Source organism: Myiozetetes cayanensis, unplaced genomic scaffold (genome assembly GCF_022539395.1).
Source record: "Myiozetetes cayanensis isolate MyiCay16 unplaced genomic scaffold, myiCay2020 scf5-8, whole genome shotgun sequence".
Taxonomy (NCBI): domain Eukaryota; kingdom Metazoa; phylum Chordata; class Aves; order Passeriformes; family Tyrannidae; genus Myiozetetes; species Myiozetetes cayanensis.
Genome location: NW_026087742.1, coordinates 101,530,669 through 101,545,623, shown reverse-complemented (window position 1 = coordinate 101,545,623; position 14,955 = coordinate 101,530,669). Strand labels below are relative to the sequence as shown.

At 42.6% G+C, this 14,955-nt stretch overlaps 2 protein-coding genes across 7 annotated transcripts in view; both read left to right on the top strand.

Annotated features, from left to right (window-relative positions):
- ADGRG2 (adhesion G protein-coupled receptor G2) overlaps positions 1–8,113 on the top strand; it is a 66,188-nt gene extending 58,075 nt beyond the window's left edge. For 2 of the 4 annotated variants that reach the window (XM_050332505.1, XM_050332506.1), the window contains exons 27-28: positions 1,388–1,540; positions 6,086–8,113. In XM_050332505.1, the coding sequence (XP_050188462.1) occupies positions 1,388–1,540; positions 6,086–6,270 (338 nt within the window). In that variant the 3' untranslated portion in view covers positions 6,271–8,113. Of the gene's footprint in view, positions 1–1,387; positions 1,541–3,033; positions 3,079–3,170; positions 3,251–6,085 lie in introns of those variants that run through there. The other 2 variants (XM_050332508.1, XM_050332507.1) reach the window with 2 other exon arrangements.
- Positions 8,114–9,974: 1,861 nt separating this feature from the next.
- PHKA2 (phosphorylase kinase regulatory subunit alpha 2) overlaps positions 9,975–14,955 on the top strand; it is a 45,497-nt gene continuing 40,516 nt past the window's right edge. For all 3 annotated transcript variants that reach the window (XM_050332510.1, XM_050332509.1, XM_050332511.1), the window contains exon 1: positions 9,975–10,108. In XM_050332510.1, the coding sequence (XP_050188467.1) occupies positions 10,031–10,108 (78 nt within the window). In that variant the 5' untranslated portion in view covers positions 9,975–10,030. The remainder of the gene's footprint in view (positions 10,109–14,955) is intronic.

The window sequence follows — 14,955 nt, the reverse complement described above, 5'->3', positions numbered from 1 at the left end:
ATTCCTGTATTTACTTGCACTTGAAAGATCTACAAGCAGGAAATCCTAGAATAATAAAGTCAACTCCAGAAACAGAAAATAGCTGCAACAGAATTAGAGACTGTAAAGTAAAAAGACTAAAAATGTCACCTTTTTTGTTAGGAAAAAGCAGTCTCTAGCATAAGACCGTAATAATTTTGTGACTTTAAGTTTTGTTTTGCTGCAATGTTTATGTTTCTTTTCTGATACCTACAGCAAGTGCAATAGCTCTGAATAACCAAAGTGTTGTATACCCCTTCCTACCTCCTCAGAGTGGATAGCCACTGGAGGGAGGGAGAAAAGGGGATAACAAAGACTATGGGTAGCAGCAAAAAGTTTTCTCCAGCTGTAAACAGGTGAAGATTTTGTGTTTAGTAACCACTGAAGTTTTTTTGTAAGTTAGACTGAGTTGGTAAGAACAGTTTCCTCTGTGGCAACCAGATTATTGTGTATTACTGAATATCTCTTTCCCATGATACACCCTGACATTGCCCCTGAAACCTGCTTGGTGGGAAGGATGAGGGTGGTAAAGAAGTAGTCTAGGATATAGGTATTTGGTTTGAGTTAATGCTTAGTGTGTTGTTATTAAGTAAGCAAAGACTTTTAAAGTGCTGCTCCTCACCAAAGAAGGATGCTGTCCACAGATTCCAGTGGAAGAAGTCCTCTGACCACTGCAATAAGCAGATTCTGAACTCTTTCCCTGGATCCTGGTTTGCTGCAGTTCGGGACCCACAGGGTGAGAGATAGATTTGCATAGAGCAGAGTTTCTATATTGATAGAACTCCTAGTTTATAGTTATTGATATAACACCTGCCCACTGTGTGCTTTCTTGCATACTTTCCTCTTTCTCCTGTCCTTTTTCTCCCTCTGTCCGCTAGATTGTACCACGGCTACCTCTACAAGAATATGAGAAATGGTTAAACCTGGTCCCAATGGTTGTTCCGACCCAACAGAGTGGAATGTTAGACACCAGATCAGTAACTGTTGGGTTGGAACCACCTCGTGGGGGGTACATGTGTGTGTGTCTGGAGAGGGACAGGATGAGTCAAACCTCACGGAGGTGGGGTGGTGTCATATCCCTCCTGGCAGGGCCCTGGAACCCACATGGGGAAGCCCCGGAAAAGCTGTCAGTCACAAACAGCCCGGGAAAACTGCTTTTATTAAAAGAAGGGACAGGAGAAAAAGGAACTATGGTTAGATAATGTTAAACATCAAGAATCATTAAGTTCTGAGGAGAATATAATTCTATCTAGAATACTGTGAGACAAGTGTGTAAAGCCTTGCTTTTAATTCAGTTGCATTATTAACTATATTTTTATATATTGCTTGTATGAGTTGTGCTATTTTCTGTGTCTTGTATCTGTTGCAGACTGGAGCAGAACTGCTACTAATGGTTTAAAGAAGCAGACTGTAAATCAAGGAGTATCCAGTTCTTCCAATTCCTTACAATCAAACAGTAACTCCACTAACTCTACAACACTGCTAATGAATAATGATTATTCAGTGCATGCAAATGGAAATGGTAAGTATAATGCTAAATAATATTTCTCAAGCTATTTTTTTCTTGTCTTAAAACACAAATGCTATTCTCTTTTATGCTGATGTAAAGGGAAGTGCTGCCAAAATAGGGTCAGAATATTTCAGGATTTCCTCACAAATAATATCACACCTCCATTTTGGGGAATTACAGGCAAAGTTGTGAAATATCCATTTCTCCTAGTCCCTAGGAACTCTTAATTTATATATAATTTTGTTGGTAATATATTATTATAGCAATTACTTACCAGAAGCTGCTGATAACACTTTTCTTGTCACCTGAATATATGACAAAAAACTTCAAACACATTTTGAAACAGTTCATTAAACCATATTAGAACAGTTCATTTTAAACCATATTAGAACAAATATTGCCTGAAGAAGAAAGAAATATAGGATAATAATATAGCTTGAAAGTGTGAAAGAAATCAAGTAGGAGGTAATATGAGGAAGAACATTAATTGAGTGCTCATATGGAAGCTGCTTATGATAGCAGAAGTAAGAGGAAATGGAGACTGTAACATAACACCTTAGTGAAGAGGTGACAGGGCTTCCTCACTATTGGCTACAGAGAAAACATTGAAAGTGAATTTCTCTATAGCCCTTTATTTCCCCTGTGGGGTTTTTAAGGATGTTTTTGCCTAACAGAAACATCTTTGTTGCAAGAAACAATTCTTCAGAATTAAAATTCTCTATCCTTCCTGCTCTGACATAATACTGTCCTCTGAACTGCTACTCTATGCTCTGTTCCTGATAAGTTGAAATGCAGGTGTATGTAGCACTCCACTCAATTTCACATGCAATCTGGTGTGGCTTATTTGTCTATTGAGAAAACTAGATATGAATCACCACTGAAGGTACTTATTAAAAACTGATCTTTTTTCAGTGGACATAATCTAGTTTTTCACACTCTTGCTGGGCACATTTCGTGCTGCTAATTTGAGCTCTCAGAAAAGACAATCAGGTTTTCAAGGAGAAAAATAACTTAAAAACCTGTAATGGACAAAAACTTAAGCAAATCTCAGAGGACATTACTCCTGTGTGCCTAAGGTATCTTTCCCTATTGATTAAGAGTTGAGGCTAAGAAGTCATGTAATCAGCTGGAATGTTTATTATGAGTTTGTTGAACACGCTCAGAGAGGTGATGTTGCACTCATTTCCTGGTCCATGCTGTCAGAAGACAGCAGATAATCAGTGGGATAATCTCAGCAGATAACCTCTCAGATGTATAGAGTGCATGCCCCCTAATAGATTACTGTCCCTTTGAATGTACTAACTGCATATTCTAAAGAAATCACAATACTTCAGGAAATGGCACTTGGGCATGCCCTGAACAGTTTTGCAAACTGAGCTTGTAAAACAAGTTTCTTTTTTTTTTCCTTTTGTTTCTTTCTTTTTTTTTTTTTTGATATTCGTTTATAAAATCTCTCTATTTGGATACCACACAATGCAATAATTAACATACTTTGTATCTACCAGGTCAGTTAAGAACCAGAATCCAGTAACTCTCACCACTAAAGTCAGGTAACATTTTAGGTAGAAGTATTACCTCTCAAAGAGAGAAATTGTCAGGCACAAAAGCTTGCATGTCTTGATGGGTATGTTTTTTTCCCCAGCTCTGATGAAAGATGCTGCCTCTCCCTCTATGTGTATAAACATTTTGCATGCTTATACACAGCTACAAAAGCATTTTGGCTGCTTTTCTCAACAGAAAGAAAGATAACAGAAATGTTCTAATAAACCACTTTGTTGTAGCAACTGAGTGAATGGTCCTGTTGTGGCTTTCTGGAAAATGTTTTTGTTGTTTTGGATAGCATTTTAGAATGAGATGCTAAATTGATGATCTAAACCGTTGAGTGATGCAAATTCTGTGGGACGTCCTCCAATTCTGTCCTAGTTTATTCACATAATTAGATCGTTCCAGTGTGACAGTCTGTGTGTCCGGTGCCAAAGGCTTCTCAGACAAAGCAAGCTGAAAGAACTTTGTTCCAGTGCATTCACGAACACAGATGTCCACTTCATTTTCTCCTGTATTTTATTGTATATTTTGAATATACTGTCAACCTTGTACCACAGCATCCACTCATGTCAAGACGGCTGTATGATACCTTGCTTGCATGGTTTGAGTAAATAATTCTTCTGGGTCTTTAGGACTTCCATGAGAAGATGCTAAACCTATGCTTGGATAGAGCTGATCCTCCCAGCAAAGCTCTTTGAGGCAATTCCTCACAGTTAATCTTCCAAACATGGGACAGTTGTATCTCGGAAGAGCTGCCTCCGAAAGGCAGTTGACTGGTGTTAGGAACATAGGACCTTCTAAGTTGCTGCTCCCTGCTTTCACAGCCAGAACTTCAAAATAGCATTGTAATGCTTTGCTTTAAAAAGTGAGCTCCAAAAAGAAAACACTCTAGAAATGAAGACCTATGTCATAAATATACTGAGCTGTAAGCACTTAATGGTTTTGGCCTCACTGCTTCCACTGAAATGCTATTCCAGACTGAGGACTGAATGGTTTATCATGATAAGTTTGGGATGTGGCTTTGCTTGCCTGCTGGACAGTGTAACTTCATCTTTTCATGGCATTTTAATATTTCCTTGTTTTCAGTTTTTCTGGTACTGATTTGCATGCTTGGGAAACTGCCATTAGGTATCACATGGCTGAGCCTGCAGATTTCCTCACTGAGGAAGAGAAACTACCTTTCTAAATTTGTTCACACAATAGCCTTATTTTCTTCTAAGATTTTGCCCTAACGTTAGGGCACAGCCATTTTGAACACTCCTTATAAAGCAAAACAGTTGTAGTCAGGCGGGGTTTAAACAACAATTACAGTGTCAGCAAGTATGGCTATTTTCTGTCATTTCAGTTTTCTTATGATTTGAATTGATGAACAAAGCTCCCCTCCTCATCTTACCCTTTTTGCATTTGTGCCTGTTTAAATGCTTGATGGCTGCTTAAATCAATAACCAAACAATAAAAAAAAATCCAAACAGAAGCATTTACACAAATACTTAGAATAAAAAATTTCAAAATCTCATAAAAATATTTAGAATGTGATGCATAGAGGTAGGAGATTCTATCCAGTGAACAGAGCATTTGTGGAGCATTTAATTAAAAGGCTTCAGTTACCGATGGTATTATGTATTCATTGTAGAATCACCTAAATGTGTTAGATTCTCTCCAGTCTAAATGGCTTTGACCCCATCATTGGACCTAGGCCATATTCTGATTGTTCTTCAGAAATAAAAGCTGCACACTGAATGCCTTTAAAAGGAAAAAAAATACCCTTGTTTTCTCAAACACTTGCTTCTTTCGGATGCATGGCCTACCTGAGAAACCTTTTAAACTTGATAAAGCAAAACTAAAATAAGGAGTATTTTGCATCTTATCTAGTGATATTTATTCCAAGTCAAGGTTTATATTTTGAGAATCTTGAGCCTCACTGCATAAAACTGTGGAATCCTATTTGTCTCGGTTTAACCAGACACAAGTGTTTGCTAAGGAGGGCTGGATACGAGAAAAACCAAGCTCCACCCTCTAAATAATTATACCTTCGACATTAAGATGCTCTAATCGAAAAGGTGTGGAAAAGAAAAATAACGGCTGTTTACCAGAGAATATATATGTATAGGTAACACGACAGAAGAGAAACAAGCAACAATCCTGCACCCAAACTCCCTCCGAAAACAATTAAGTCCTTTTAGCCTTTCGGAGCAGTTCTAACCACGGCCATCACGAGTGCGGTGGGGCTCCGGTGGGACCCCACGGAAGGCGAGGGGAGGGGAGGAGGACGGTGATGGTGATTCCTCCTGTGGAGTCACACTGACAAAGGCTCTGGCTGGAATTCCTCTTCCTCGACAGTCGGTGTAAACTGCTACCGGCACGGAGAAGGAGGAGTCGGGGGTAAGAACAGCCTTTCCTCTCAAAAGTTCTCCTGCAGATGGTACCGGCTTCTCCTATGAAATCCGAGGCGGGTCCGGGCCGTGGGCACAAACAGGGCGTGAGGGAACGGAGGCGAACCGAGGCCAAAGGCAGATAGGTGGCTTGGCTGAAAACAAAGTGAACCCCGGAGCTCTTTATTTTCACACGCACCCTCCCTGAGTCCGGGCAGAAGTGAGATGCTGGCACCAGAAACAAAAAACCAAAACCTCACCTTCCTCTACAGTCTCCTGAAGCCATTAGCTTGGAATGGGGGACTATTAGCCAGTCCTTCAGTCTGGCCATCTCCTCCCCCTCCCTCACTCAACAGCTTTCTTTCACAGTGGTAAAGGGAAAAAATTCCAAGCAGTTTTTTCTTCTTTCTTTTAAACAAGAAAACCTATGAAATTATTGCTCATAAATATATTGACATCTCTCAAATCTCATGATTTCACACTGACAACTATATACAAAATAAGTAGAGAAAAATCCACATTTTTTTTGTTGTTGCAGGGATAAAATGAGAGTCTATGAACTCCTTCGGTGACTGAAAAAGCATGGGAGTCTTAATTCTGAACCTTTCTCATGGGGGATACCCTTTTTTTGTTTCAACAGGCCATCTTTCCAGTGAGAAGAATGGTGTTCCTTTCAGTGTACAGAATGGTGATGTGTGTCTCCATGACTTTTCAGGCAAACAACTTGTATTTCAAGACAAGGATGATACTGGCAGCCAAGAAAGCCACATCTCACTCAGAAGGACTTCAAAGAGAGGAAGCCTAAATTCTATGGAAAAAATGTGATTTCCTTTTAAACAGCACATTGTTTTACAGTGTGAAGTAGAGTTTTACTTTAACAGTTTTACATAATGTGAGCAGACCAAGAACTGATTTTATTTAATATTTGGTTCTGGAACTTCAAGGCAGCCATGCAATGGATTAACAAGGACAATTAAAGGGGAAAAAAAAGGAAGCGACTATTTTTACAAGGTCTTGAATGTCAGATTACAGCTGGCACATTTCCGTTTTGATTCTCCGTCAGAATGGGGGTTTTGAGGGGTTTTTTTACATCTAAACAAAAGTTCTGTTTAGACTTTTTTCATTACAATTAAGTTTATCTGGATATAATGCTTAGTAGTATTGTATAGATGTAGAAAATGCATTACAACTTGTGCATACAAACGATGTTAACTTTAAAAATGTTAGCTACACTGTCCTCAACTTTTTGTACATTGTAGTAGCAAGCTCTGTAGTGATGTACATAAGCAGAAAAATATCAACCCTTAAGCATCTCAATGATACTTTTATATTTATTTCTTGTAATATAAATATTCCTATGTACAGAAAAATAATTGGTATTTTGTTTTTAACTTTTATTGTAAGTTCACATTTTTCTTTAGTTAATTAACAGAATGATACAGAAGTTACTTTGTTCAGTAAGTGGAATCACTTACAGTGGTTTGAATATATTCACTAGATGGAGAACTGTAAATAACAAACAGGATCTGTCTTGAACCTCTAGCAACCTTTTAGTACACCACAGAGGGATAAAAACCGGATATAATCCGAGCAGAGTGCCATGAATGAGGGAGTAATAAGTAAAGTAGTCAGAGGGTTATTAAATACAACTAAGTTATGTTGTGGCTTGAGTAAATCCATCAGAGTTTTTGACACTGATTTCAGCAGAGTCAGTTTTTGTCTTGAGTGGTGGTTCCAGAGATTAAGCACACTGCCATCGCTCATTTGCAATGATGAAAGTAGAGAAGTTTGTGGCTTCTTGGGAAAAAAAAAATAGAAATAATAAATACCAGCTGCTATATTTAGTAGCTGAGAAATTGTTTGCTTCATTGTGTGGCTGTTTTTTAAGGGGCAGCTCTTGGGCTATTCCAATGAGTATTTCTGCTTGTGCTTTGGCCCTTGGTTGGAAAACAAATCCCGAAGCCCTTGCTCAGTAAGTACTGAAGCAAAATTTCATTCCTCTTGTGATATTTACCTGATAAAAGCTGGATTTTCACTCTTCATGCAAAGCAACTCAAAGCCCATACAATGTTGTGAAGATTCTTCCTGAACAGAAATTAGCCTGAGCCCTGGTTGTACCTCTTCCTTCTCATACAGGTGTGTGGCTGTGGTCCACTGCTTTTTTAATCTATGTTCTTGGGCAAAGGCTGGATGCTCCTGGAGCAAGAACTAGAACAAACTGGCACCTGACTGCAGAGTAAGAGACCCTGTAAAGGGGGATGTGTGAAGCAGATACTTGTTGAAGGGGAGCAAGGGCTTTGCTTTCCCAGAGAACTCAGCAGGGAGCCCTGGAAATACCTTTCTCAACAAAAAGCATCAGCTAAATGCCTCCTATGTGGGGCTCTGTTCTAATTCAGCAGTTGAACCTCTTCAGTACTCAAACTCTCTTGTGGTTTTGTGGATAACACATGGCTTCTTTCGGTCACCTATGTCTAAGATTACTCTGAATATGCTTCTAATGTGAGAATTCAAAGTATTCGTTGTGTTTATCCACAAGGTTTTGCTGCATGAAAGCCCATCTTGGAATGCTAGTAGCTGGAGTGCATTTCTGTGAATGCTTTAAAACTATTTGGCTAATTGCCTTTGCAGTGTTTCTTGTAAATTTATTTGATGTTCTTGTATTTATATTTTCAACTGTAAAAAAAAATAATAAATTTGCAGCAAGTACAACACATAAAACACATAAACTTTGTCTTTTAGATAAATGTGTCATTAATACTGGCCTATATTACAGTTCTTCAGATTACATGAACTGCAATAACCTCTTGGAGAAAATGCTGACCTAGCTGTTACATTAATTGTCTCTCACATATTTTACCTTTCATTATTCTAGAAGATTTGGATTTTAGGAGAGAAAACTGTAGTAAGTCTGTCCAGCCCATACCTGTCCAAGTTTGGTGAAGCTCTCCCACAAGAATGCTATAAGCTGAAGCACACAGCTGAGTTTGGCTTCAGTAGTTAAATTCCCTATGAGAACACATATTCCACTGTCACTGACCTGCTTGGAATCTTCCTCTTGTTTCTATTTTTTGCACACTATGTTAGGATTCTTTAAATAATTTTTATTTTACTTATTCCTAGGAGTGGGGAGCCCTTTCTGACTTTGCCACTTAAAAGCACGCACACATTGTAGCAAAATTTTGCACTCACACCAGCATATTATTTCAGCTTAGTAAATAATTATCATCATTAAACTAGCTGAAAATGTGTTTTTGCATTGGGTGTTATGGTATCCTTTGGGTACTCGGTCTGTTGGGCACTGCTAGGAGTTTAGCCACAGCACCCAGAGCTTGGTGAAAGCTGCAACCCCTTCCCAAAACACAAAGTAAAACTGCATCAACTCGTGGGTGCAAAGCTAACTCAGGGACATCTGTAATGAGGTTTTAAGCTTAGTCATAGATAAACAGCAACCTGCCGTGTACAGCTGGCACCACCTTGCTCAGCAAACCTGTTCCCTCAGTGCAGTCTGTGTCTGTAAAAAGCGGTGCCCTGAAGCAAGGAGCTGGTGTGGAGTTTAGGGGCGTGAACTGGTCCGTGTCTTGGGACAGCACAGCTCTGGCAGATGGAAATGGTGAACCCTGACCCCTCCTGGTGGAACCTACAGTGTGTAGGTGTCTGATGTTCGCTGAAGGAATTTGTCTCTTTTGAATGCTGTTTTCTCAACCATGGCTGTCAGTTACATAGTCAATGAAGGCTGCACAGTAAGAAGTTACAGTATTAACTGTTAATGCTGCAATTTCACGTGAGAAAAAAAAAAAGTAAAACAATGGAAAAAAATCCTTTCTGAAATATGAGTGAATCCCATACTTCCAGCTACTCTGCAACATCTGTTCAGTGCTTCAGCACCCATCCACACTTAACACTCTTTTACTTTCTATTGCCAGGAGCACAGAGGGAAGGTGCTGAAGATTTTGCAATTGTACGTAGCAAGTTTGTGGTTTGTAAGTGTTTGTAAACATCTTGGTTCTTTTTGCCTGGCATCCCTTATTCCTGCTCCTCGCTTCTCTTGGGGAACTGCAGCCTGCGGTCAGGCAAGGGCAAATCAAGTCAGAAGCCTAGCTGCTCAATGCCCCTCGGGAATGCCTGTGGGAATAGCAGGTTCGTTTCCTTCAGAAATCTTCCAAGTCTTGTTTCTTTGTTAAGTGGGAAAGTCAAAGCTGGGGCTGGGGTGTGAAAACTTACCTGATAAAGTCTTGTGATTTTTTTTTCTTTTGTTTGTTTGGGTTTTTTGTTTTTGTTTTTCATTCGATGAAACCGACTTTGTTTTTATAACAGATGCTGCATTTCGACAAATGTTTTTGTCCCTCGTCACGCTACGGCCTCTGCCCCGCTCTGTCCTCAGTGCCCCTCGCCCCGCGGTGCCGGCAGTGCCGGCGGCAGGAGGCCGGGCCCGCCCCGCCCCGCCCCGCCGTGAGGGCGGGCTGGCGCTGCCGCCACCGCCCAGGAGGGAGGGGAGAGGCCGCCGCCGCCATCTCCGGCTGTCCCCGCCCCGATCGCCACGGGGAGGGCAGCGGGCGGGCCGGGCAGCCGGGCCGGCAGTGGGGCGATGCGGAGCCGCAGCAACTCGGGGGTGCGCCTGGACGGCTACGCCCGCCTGGTCCAGCGGACCATCCTCTGCCACCAGGTGAGCGCGGCCGCCGCTCCGGGGCGCCTGTTCGGGGCGGGAGGGCCCGGGGCGGTGGGGCTGTGGCGGGGGGCGCGGGGGAGCTGCCGGGGCCGGTGACGGCGGGCTGGGTGCAGGAGGGGCACGACGGGGCCGGTGGGAGAGCATCCCCCCTCCAGCCGGCTCACGGCCTCCTCCCCTCCGCATCTCCTGTGCCCGCCGGGAACGCCGAGGCGCTGCGGATCCGGGCGGTGCTCGCTGCCGCTTGTGTACATGCACCTTGGAAAGCCTGTGGAAAATACAGCGAGCCTGAGCTTGCAGATAGTAATACTGTGTAATAGTAGTAACGTGTTCGTGGCCATCCCCTCCCAGTGAGGGGATATATCTCATTGTGATCTTCAGCATCCTCAGGAGGAGAAGCGGAGGGACTGTTTCCGATCTCTTCACGCTTGTGAACTGTGACAGGACTTGAGGAAACGATACAGAGCTGAGTCAGGGGAAGTTTAGGTTGGATATCAGGAAAAGGTTTTTCACCCAAAGGGTGGTTGGGCACTGGAACAGGCTCCCCGGGGAAGTGGCCACAGCACCAAGCCTGACAGAGTTCAAGAAGCGTTTTGACAACGCTCTTAGGCACATGGTGTGTGATGTGATTCTTACGTGTCCTGCACAGGGCCAGGACTTTTGGACTCGATGATCGAGATGATTCTCTTCCAACTCAGTATGTTCTATGATTCTGTGTTATGATACGTTATGTTATGATACCCACCCGCTGCACGCTATACACCACAACATGCCCACAACACCATTAAGCCCTGATAACATAAGAGCTCTGAGCAGGACCTTTGGGCCGTGTCTGTCAGCACAGTTCGATGTGGATCCGGGACAGCACAGGGCTCGCTGTGTGCTCGCTGTGTGCTCCCAGTGGCACGTGTGTGCGGCGGGGCACGTCCCAGAGATTCCAGTCTCTTCTCCCTCTGTTAACGCTGCTGGGGCTCTGGCTCGTCAGACAGGGCTGCCTGCACATGTGAAAGAGCGAAGATAGCGGGGATGGTTGGGGCAGGCTGTTACTCACACTGTGCCTTTTGGTCAGCGCAGTGCTCTCTGCTTTGTGTGCTCCCTCCACCCAAGCCGGCTCTGAGGACTCACAGTGTGCTCAGCAGTGTCATGCCTCGGTTATAACAGTCCAGTACATAAAGATGAGAGCAACAGAGTTACTTGCACAAATCAGTTACCAAATATACTTTGTTGCTGAGAGTTTCAAGAAATTGGAAAGCAGTGAAAAAGAGGGCAGGACTGAAATCTTCCGAGGTCAATAAAATTTTTGTCACTGTGCCCAGATGCTGTTCTGGGCCCAGGGTCCAGACACCAGTGAATTGGTGTTTGTGTACTTTTTATTATGAACTCTTGTATTTGTAAACAAATACAAGAAAATCTGGAACATAAGTGGTTTGAAGAGATAATTTCGCTGTGCAAGGGTGCAGGAGATGCTTAGGATGACCTTGGGCAAATCACTTTGGCTTCCAGTACCTGCTTTGCTTTCCAAGTTTATAAGATGAGAATACTGATAACAGCCTTAATTTAGAAGAGAGATGGAGCCTCTGAGATCAAAAGCTCAAACATGCCCCATGAAAGCTGTGCCTTAATGTTATTGATATTTAACAATAGTAAAAAGGGGGTAACTAAATGGTAATACAGGAGTGACCCAGAATTTTTAATTGCTATTTACAGTGCCAGGATGAGTGTTGGTGACTGTGTATTGCCTTTTCCACTTAGACTTAATGTCTGGGAGACTTCAGAGGTGGGGAAAGTTTTCTTCTTTATGTGGAAAGCAAGCCACAGGCTAGAAGCAAGGCAGAGGGACAGTGATATCACAAGAGGGCCCAGAGAGATGCTCAAGGCATGTTTCTAGATTTTTTTTCTATATGTATACCCTTTATGTTTTTTCACTGCAATAGATTGAAAATGTTGTGCTCACCTGAGTGAAGAGATGCAGTGCTTACTTGGGCAAGTTAGGATGGTTGTCTTTGGGCCACATGCAATCCTGACTTCCTTGGGAGCAGAATAATCTGTGGCTGGACGGGCTGGGCTGCTGCCTCACTGCCACTGGTGCCTTCTTGGTTCCAGGGAGGGGGATTTTAGCCATCAGTTTGCCCAGAAGCAGCCTGGCAGAAGAGCCAGAAGGCATTTAAAATGCTTGTGAGGTGTCTCCACTCAGCACAGGGGTGATGTGTGGCTGTGACCCTGTACCTCACACCCAGAAGCTGCCCGAGCGCAGACCTGGCTCACCAGCTGGTGTGCTGTGATGGAGGGCAGTGACACGCTCAGCTTTGTAGGGGTGAAGCAAGGACAACACGTAGTGTGCTCAGAACATTTTGCTTTGATACACCTGGTTTAATACACCAGGAGTCAGGTTTCTCAGAAGCAGCAATTGATCTTGTGTTCATTCCAATCCCTCTAAACTGATGTGATTTTAGAGGTAATTTTTAATTGAGAGCGTGCATATGTGCTGCCAGGCAGATGTTTCCAAAGCCCAGGTCCGGACCCTGCACCAGGGTTGACAGTTTTTTGTGTGCAGAACTTACAGGATGGGGTCAGCAGCAAACTTGTTCTTGCTTTGCAGATGCTGCATTCTGCTGATCAGTCCCTGCACCATGCACAGTGATAGGTCCTGTTAAAGGTTGTTCAAGGAGGCTAAGACCAGACAGCTGGCTCCTGTCTGTGTGGGATCAGCCGGCAGTTCCATGTACCCCCAGGGACAGGGGGCAGAGGGATGCCTTGGTGCTGTAGCAGAGCAGACACTGAAGAGCACCACCAGAAGGATGTTCTCAGCTGTGTGCTTTTTAAATATTGATACAGTACTATAAGTGAAAAGCATATGGAACTGATAAGGAAAGCACATCTGTCATACTTTTATGAGTAAGCCCAGCTGTGTTACATCTGGTTTCACACAAGCAAGCTATCTGCAGGCTTTGCTAGAGCTTACATCAGTTTTCACCTGACAGATCAATGAGACAGGTGCAAATTAAATAGATTTTCAGCAAGATGCCAAATGTGGGCTTATTTGCTTTGCTGGTCTGGTTAGAACCCCACTGGTTTTGTGCCTGTACTGCTGAAGTTCTTATTACTGCCTGCTGCCCTGTAGGAACTGGTGTGTTTTGTGGTTTGGGTTGCTGGGGGTTTTTTTGACTCCAGATTAAGAGACAGATTTAAAAATAGGATTGGACATGATACAACAGTTTAAAGTCTTAGTCCAGCAATCAGCTTTCTGTTGCAGCACTCAGCTGGCAGCCCATGGGTGCTGGTAAAATTCTTTGCTCTGTGGATCTGTATGTGCAGTATGATTTGCAGGATGAGACCTGCTAGTCCAATTAGCAATCACTGCATAGGTGTAATGCTCTGAAGTACTAGTTGAGCTAAAATCCCTTTGACATCTGTGGGATTAAGTGCACTCAGTGTTCCTTTGAGCTCTTTAGCACCTTGTAAGTGCTGTAGTTTTCATATGGTGTCAGCAGGTAACAGGAGAAAATAATTGTAGTTTTTAAAAGTAAACACTTTCTAAAAAATCCAGAACAAAACCACTTAAAATATTAGTTCATATATTATGTTGTTCTGCTAACTGAATGTGCATGAGGAAAGACATTAATGTCTTGTTAGTCCATGAGAACCAGCCCCAGTGTGCCCCAAAAGCTGTGACCATCTTGTAGAGGAACCAAAGGTTCTGAAATGGTGATGGCTGCCCTTGGATGTGTTTAATACAGCCTCTTGAAGGTAGGCAGGTCCCTCCCTGGGAACTGAAAAGTCTTTTAGAATCTTGCATGGGCCATTTTTCTGGGACTTCCATTTTGGTACCCAGATACATTCTTATTTTTCAAGTAGAAGCCAGCCCAGCATTATAGAGTGGGGAAAAATAAACCAAAATGATAATTTTGCAGACAGCAAAGTGACTCTATTAAGCCAGGGCTGCAGGTGCATAGACATTTGTTGTCCTGCATGGGAGGAAGGGAACCAAAGTGCTCTAAAAATGCCAGGAATACGCTGTCTGCCTTTTCAGATCCTGGGTTTTGTCTTGTGGGCACAGTGCTGAACTGGGACCGAGGTTTCCTTGTTTGCTTGCACACTTGTTCTTCCCTTACTCCTTGCTTGACTTTTCAAGATCAAAATGACGTTTTTTAAGCTGTTTGCATTCCTATGTCCTACTTTCCCCATCAAACAGGTGAGTAGGGGGTCCTTTAGTTGTTACTTGGTTTGTGGAGACCGTGCTGAGGAGGGACTGTTTCAGCAGAGCCATATATTTACTGCCAGGGAGTCTCTAAGTGCTGCTGTATTTAGACCATAACAATAGGGCAGACTGTCATATCTGTCAGGCTGTCACCCCTGTGGTGTTCAGTGGTCACATGCAAAGCCCAGGAAATTGTAACTGAAGCTCCTCCCCCTCAAACCGACTTCTTAAAAATAATGATGAAAGGAGCTGAGTGAACAGTGTGTGGGAGAAATGACAGATTAGTGTATGTATTCTTTTAAATTTTACTCATCTTTATTATTGTAATCTTTGCCCCTTGTCACGTCAGCCCTGGCAACTGGTCTTCATTCACTGAAATTTTCTGTAAAGGCTTGATTTGATTGAAACTTCAATCAACCTTTTCCTTCTTTGCCTCATTTTTTTGTTAGTGAAGAACTACACCCAAGAAAGATAGTCTTAAAAATTATGGATAGTGAAGTGATGGGAATCAATGATGCAGTGAAAAATTTAATGGAGTATTTGGGATGCAGGAGACTACTCAGTGTGCTGCTTTTCAACACCTTCAGAATTTGTCTTTCTGTACATTTTCCAAAGGAGAATATAAAAAGACTTTGCATACATTCATTTA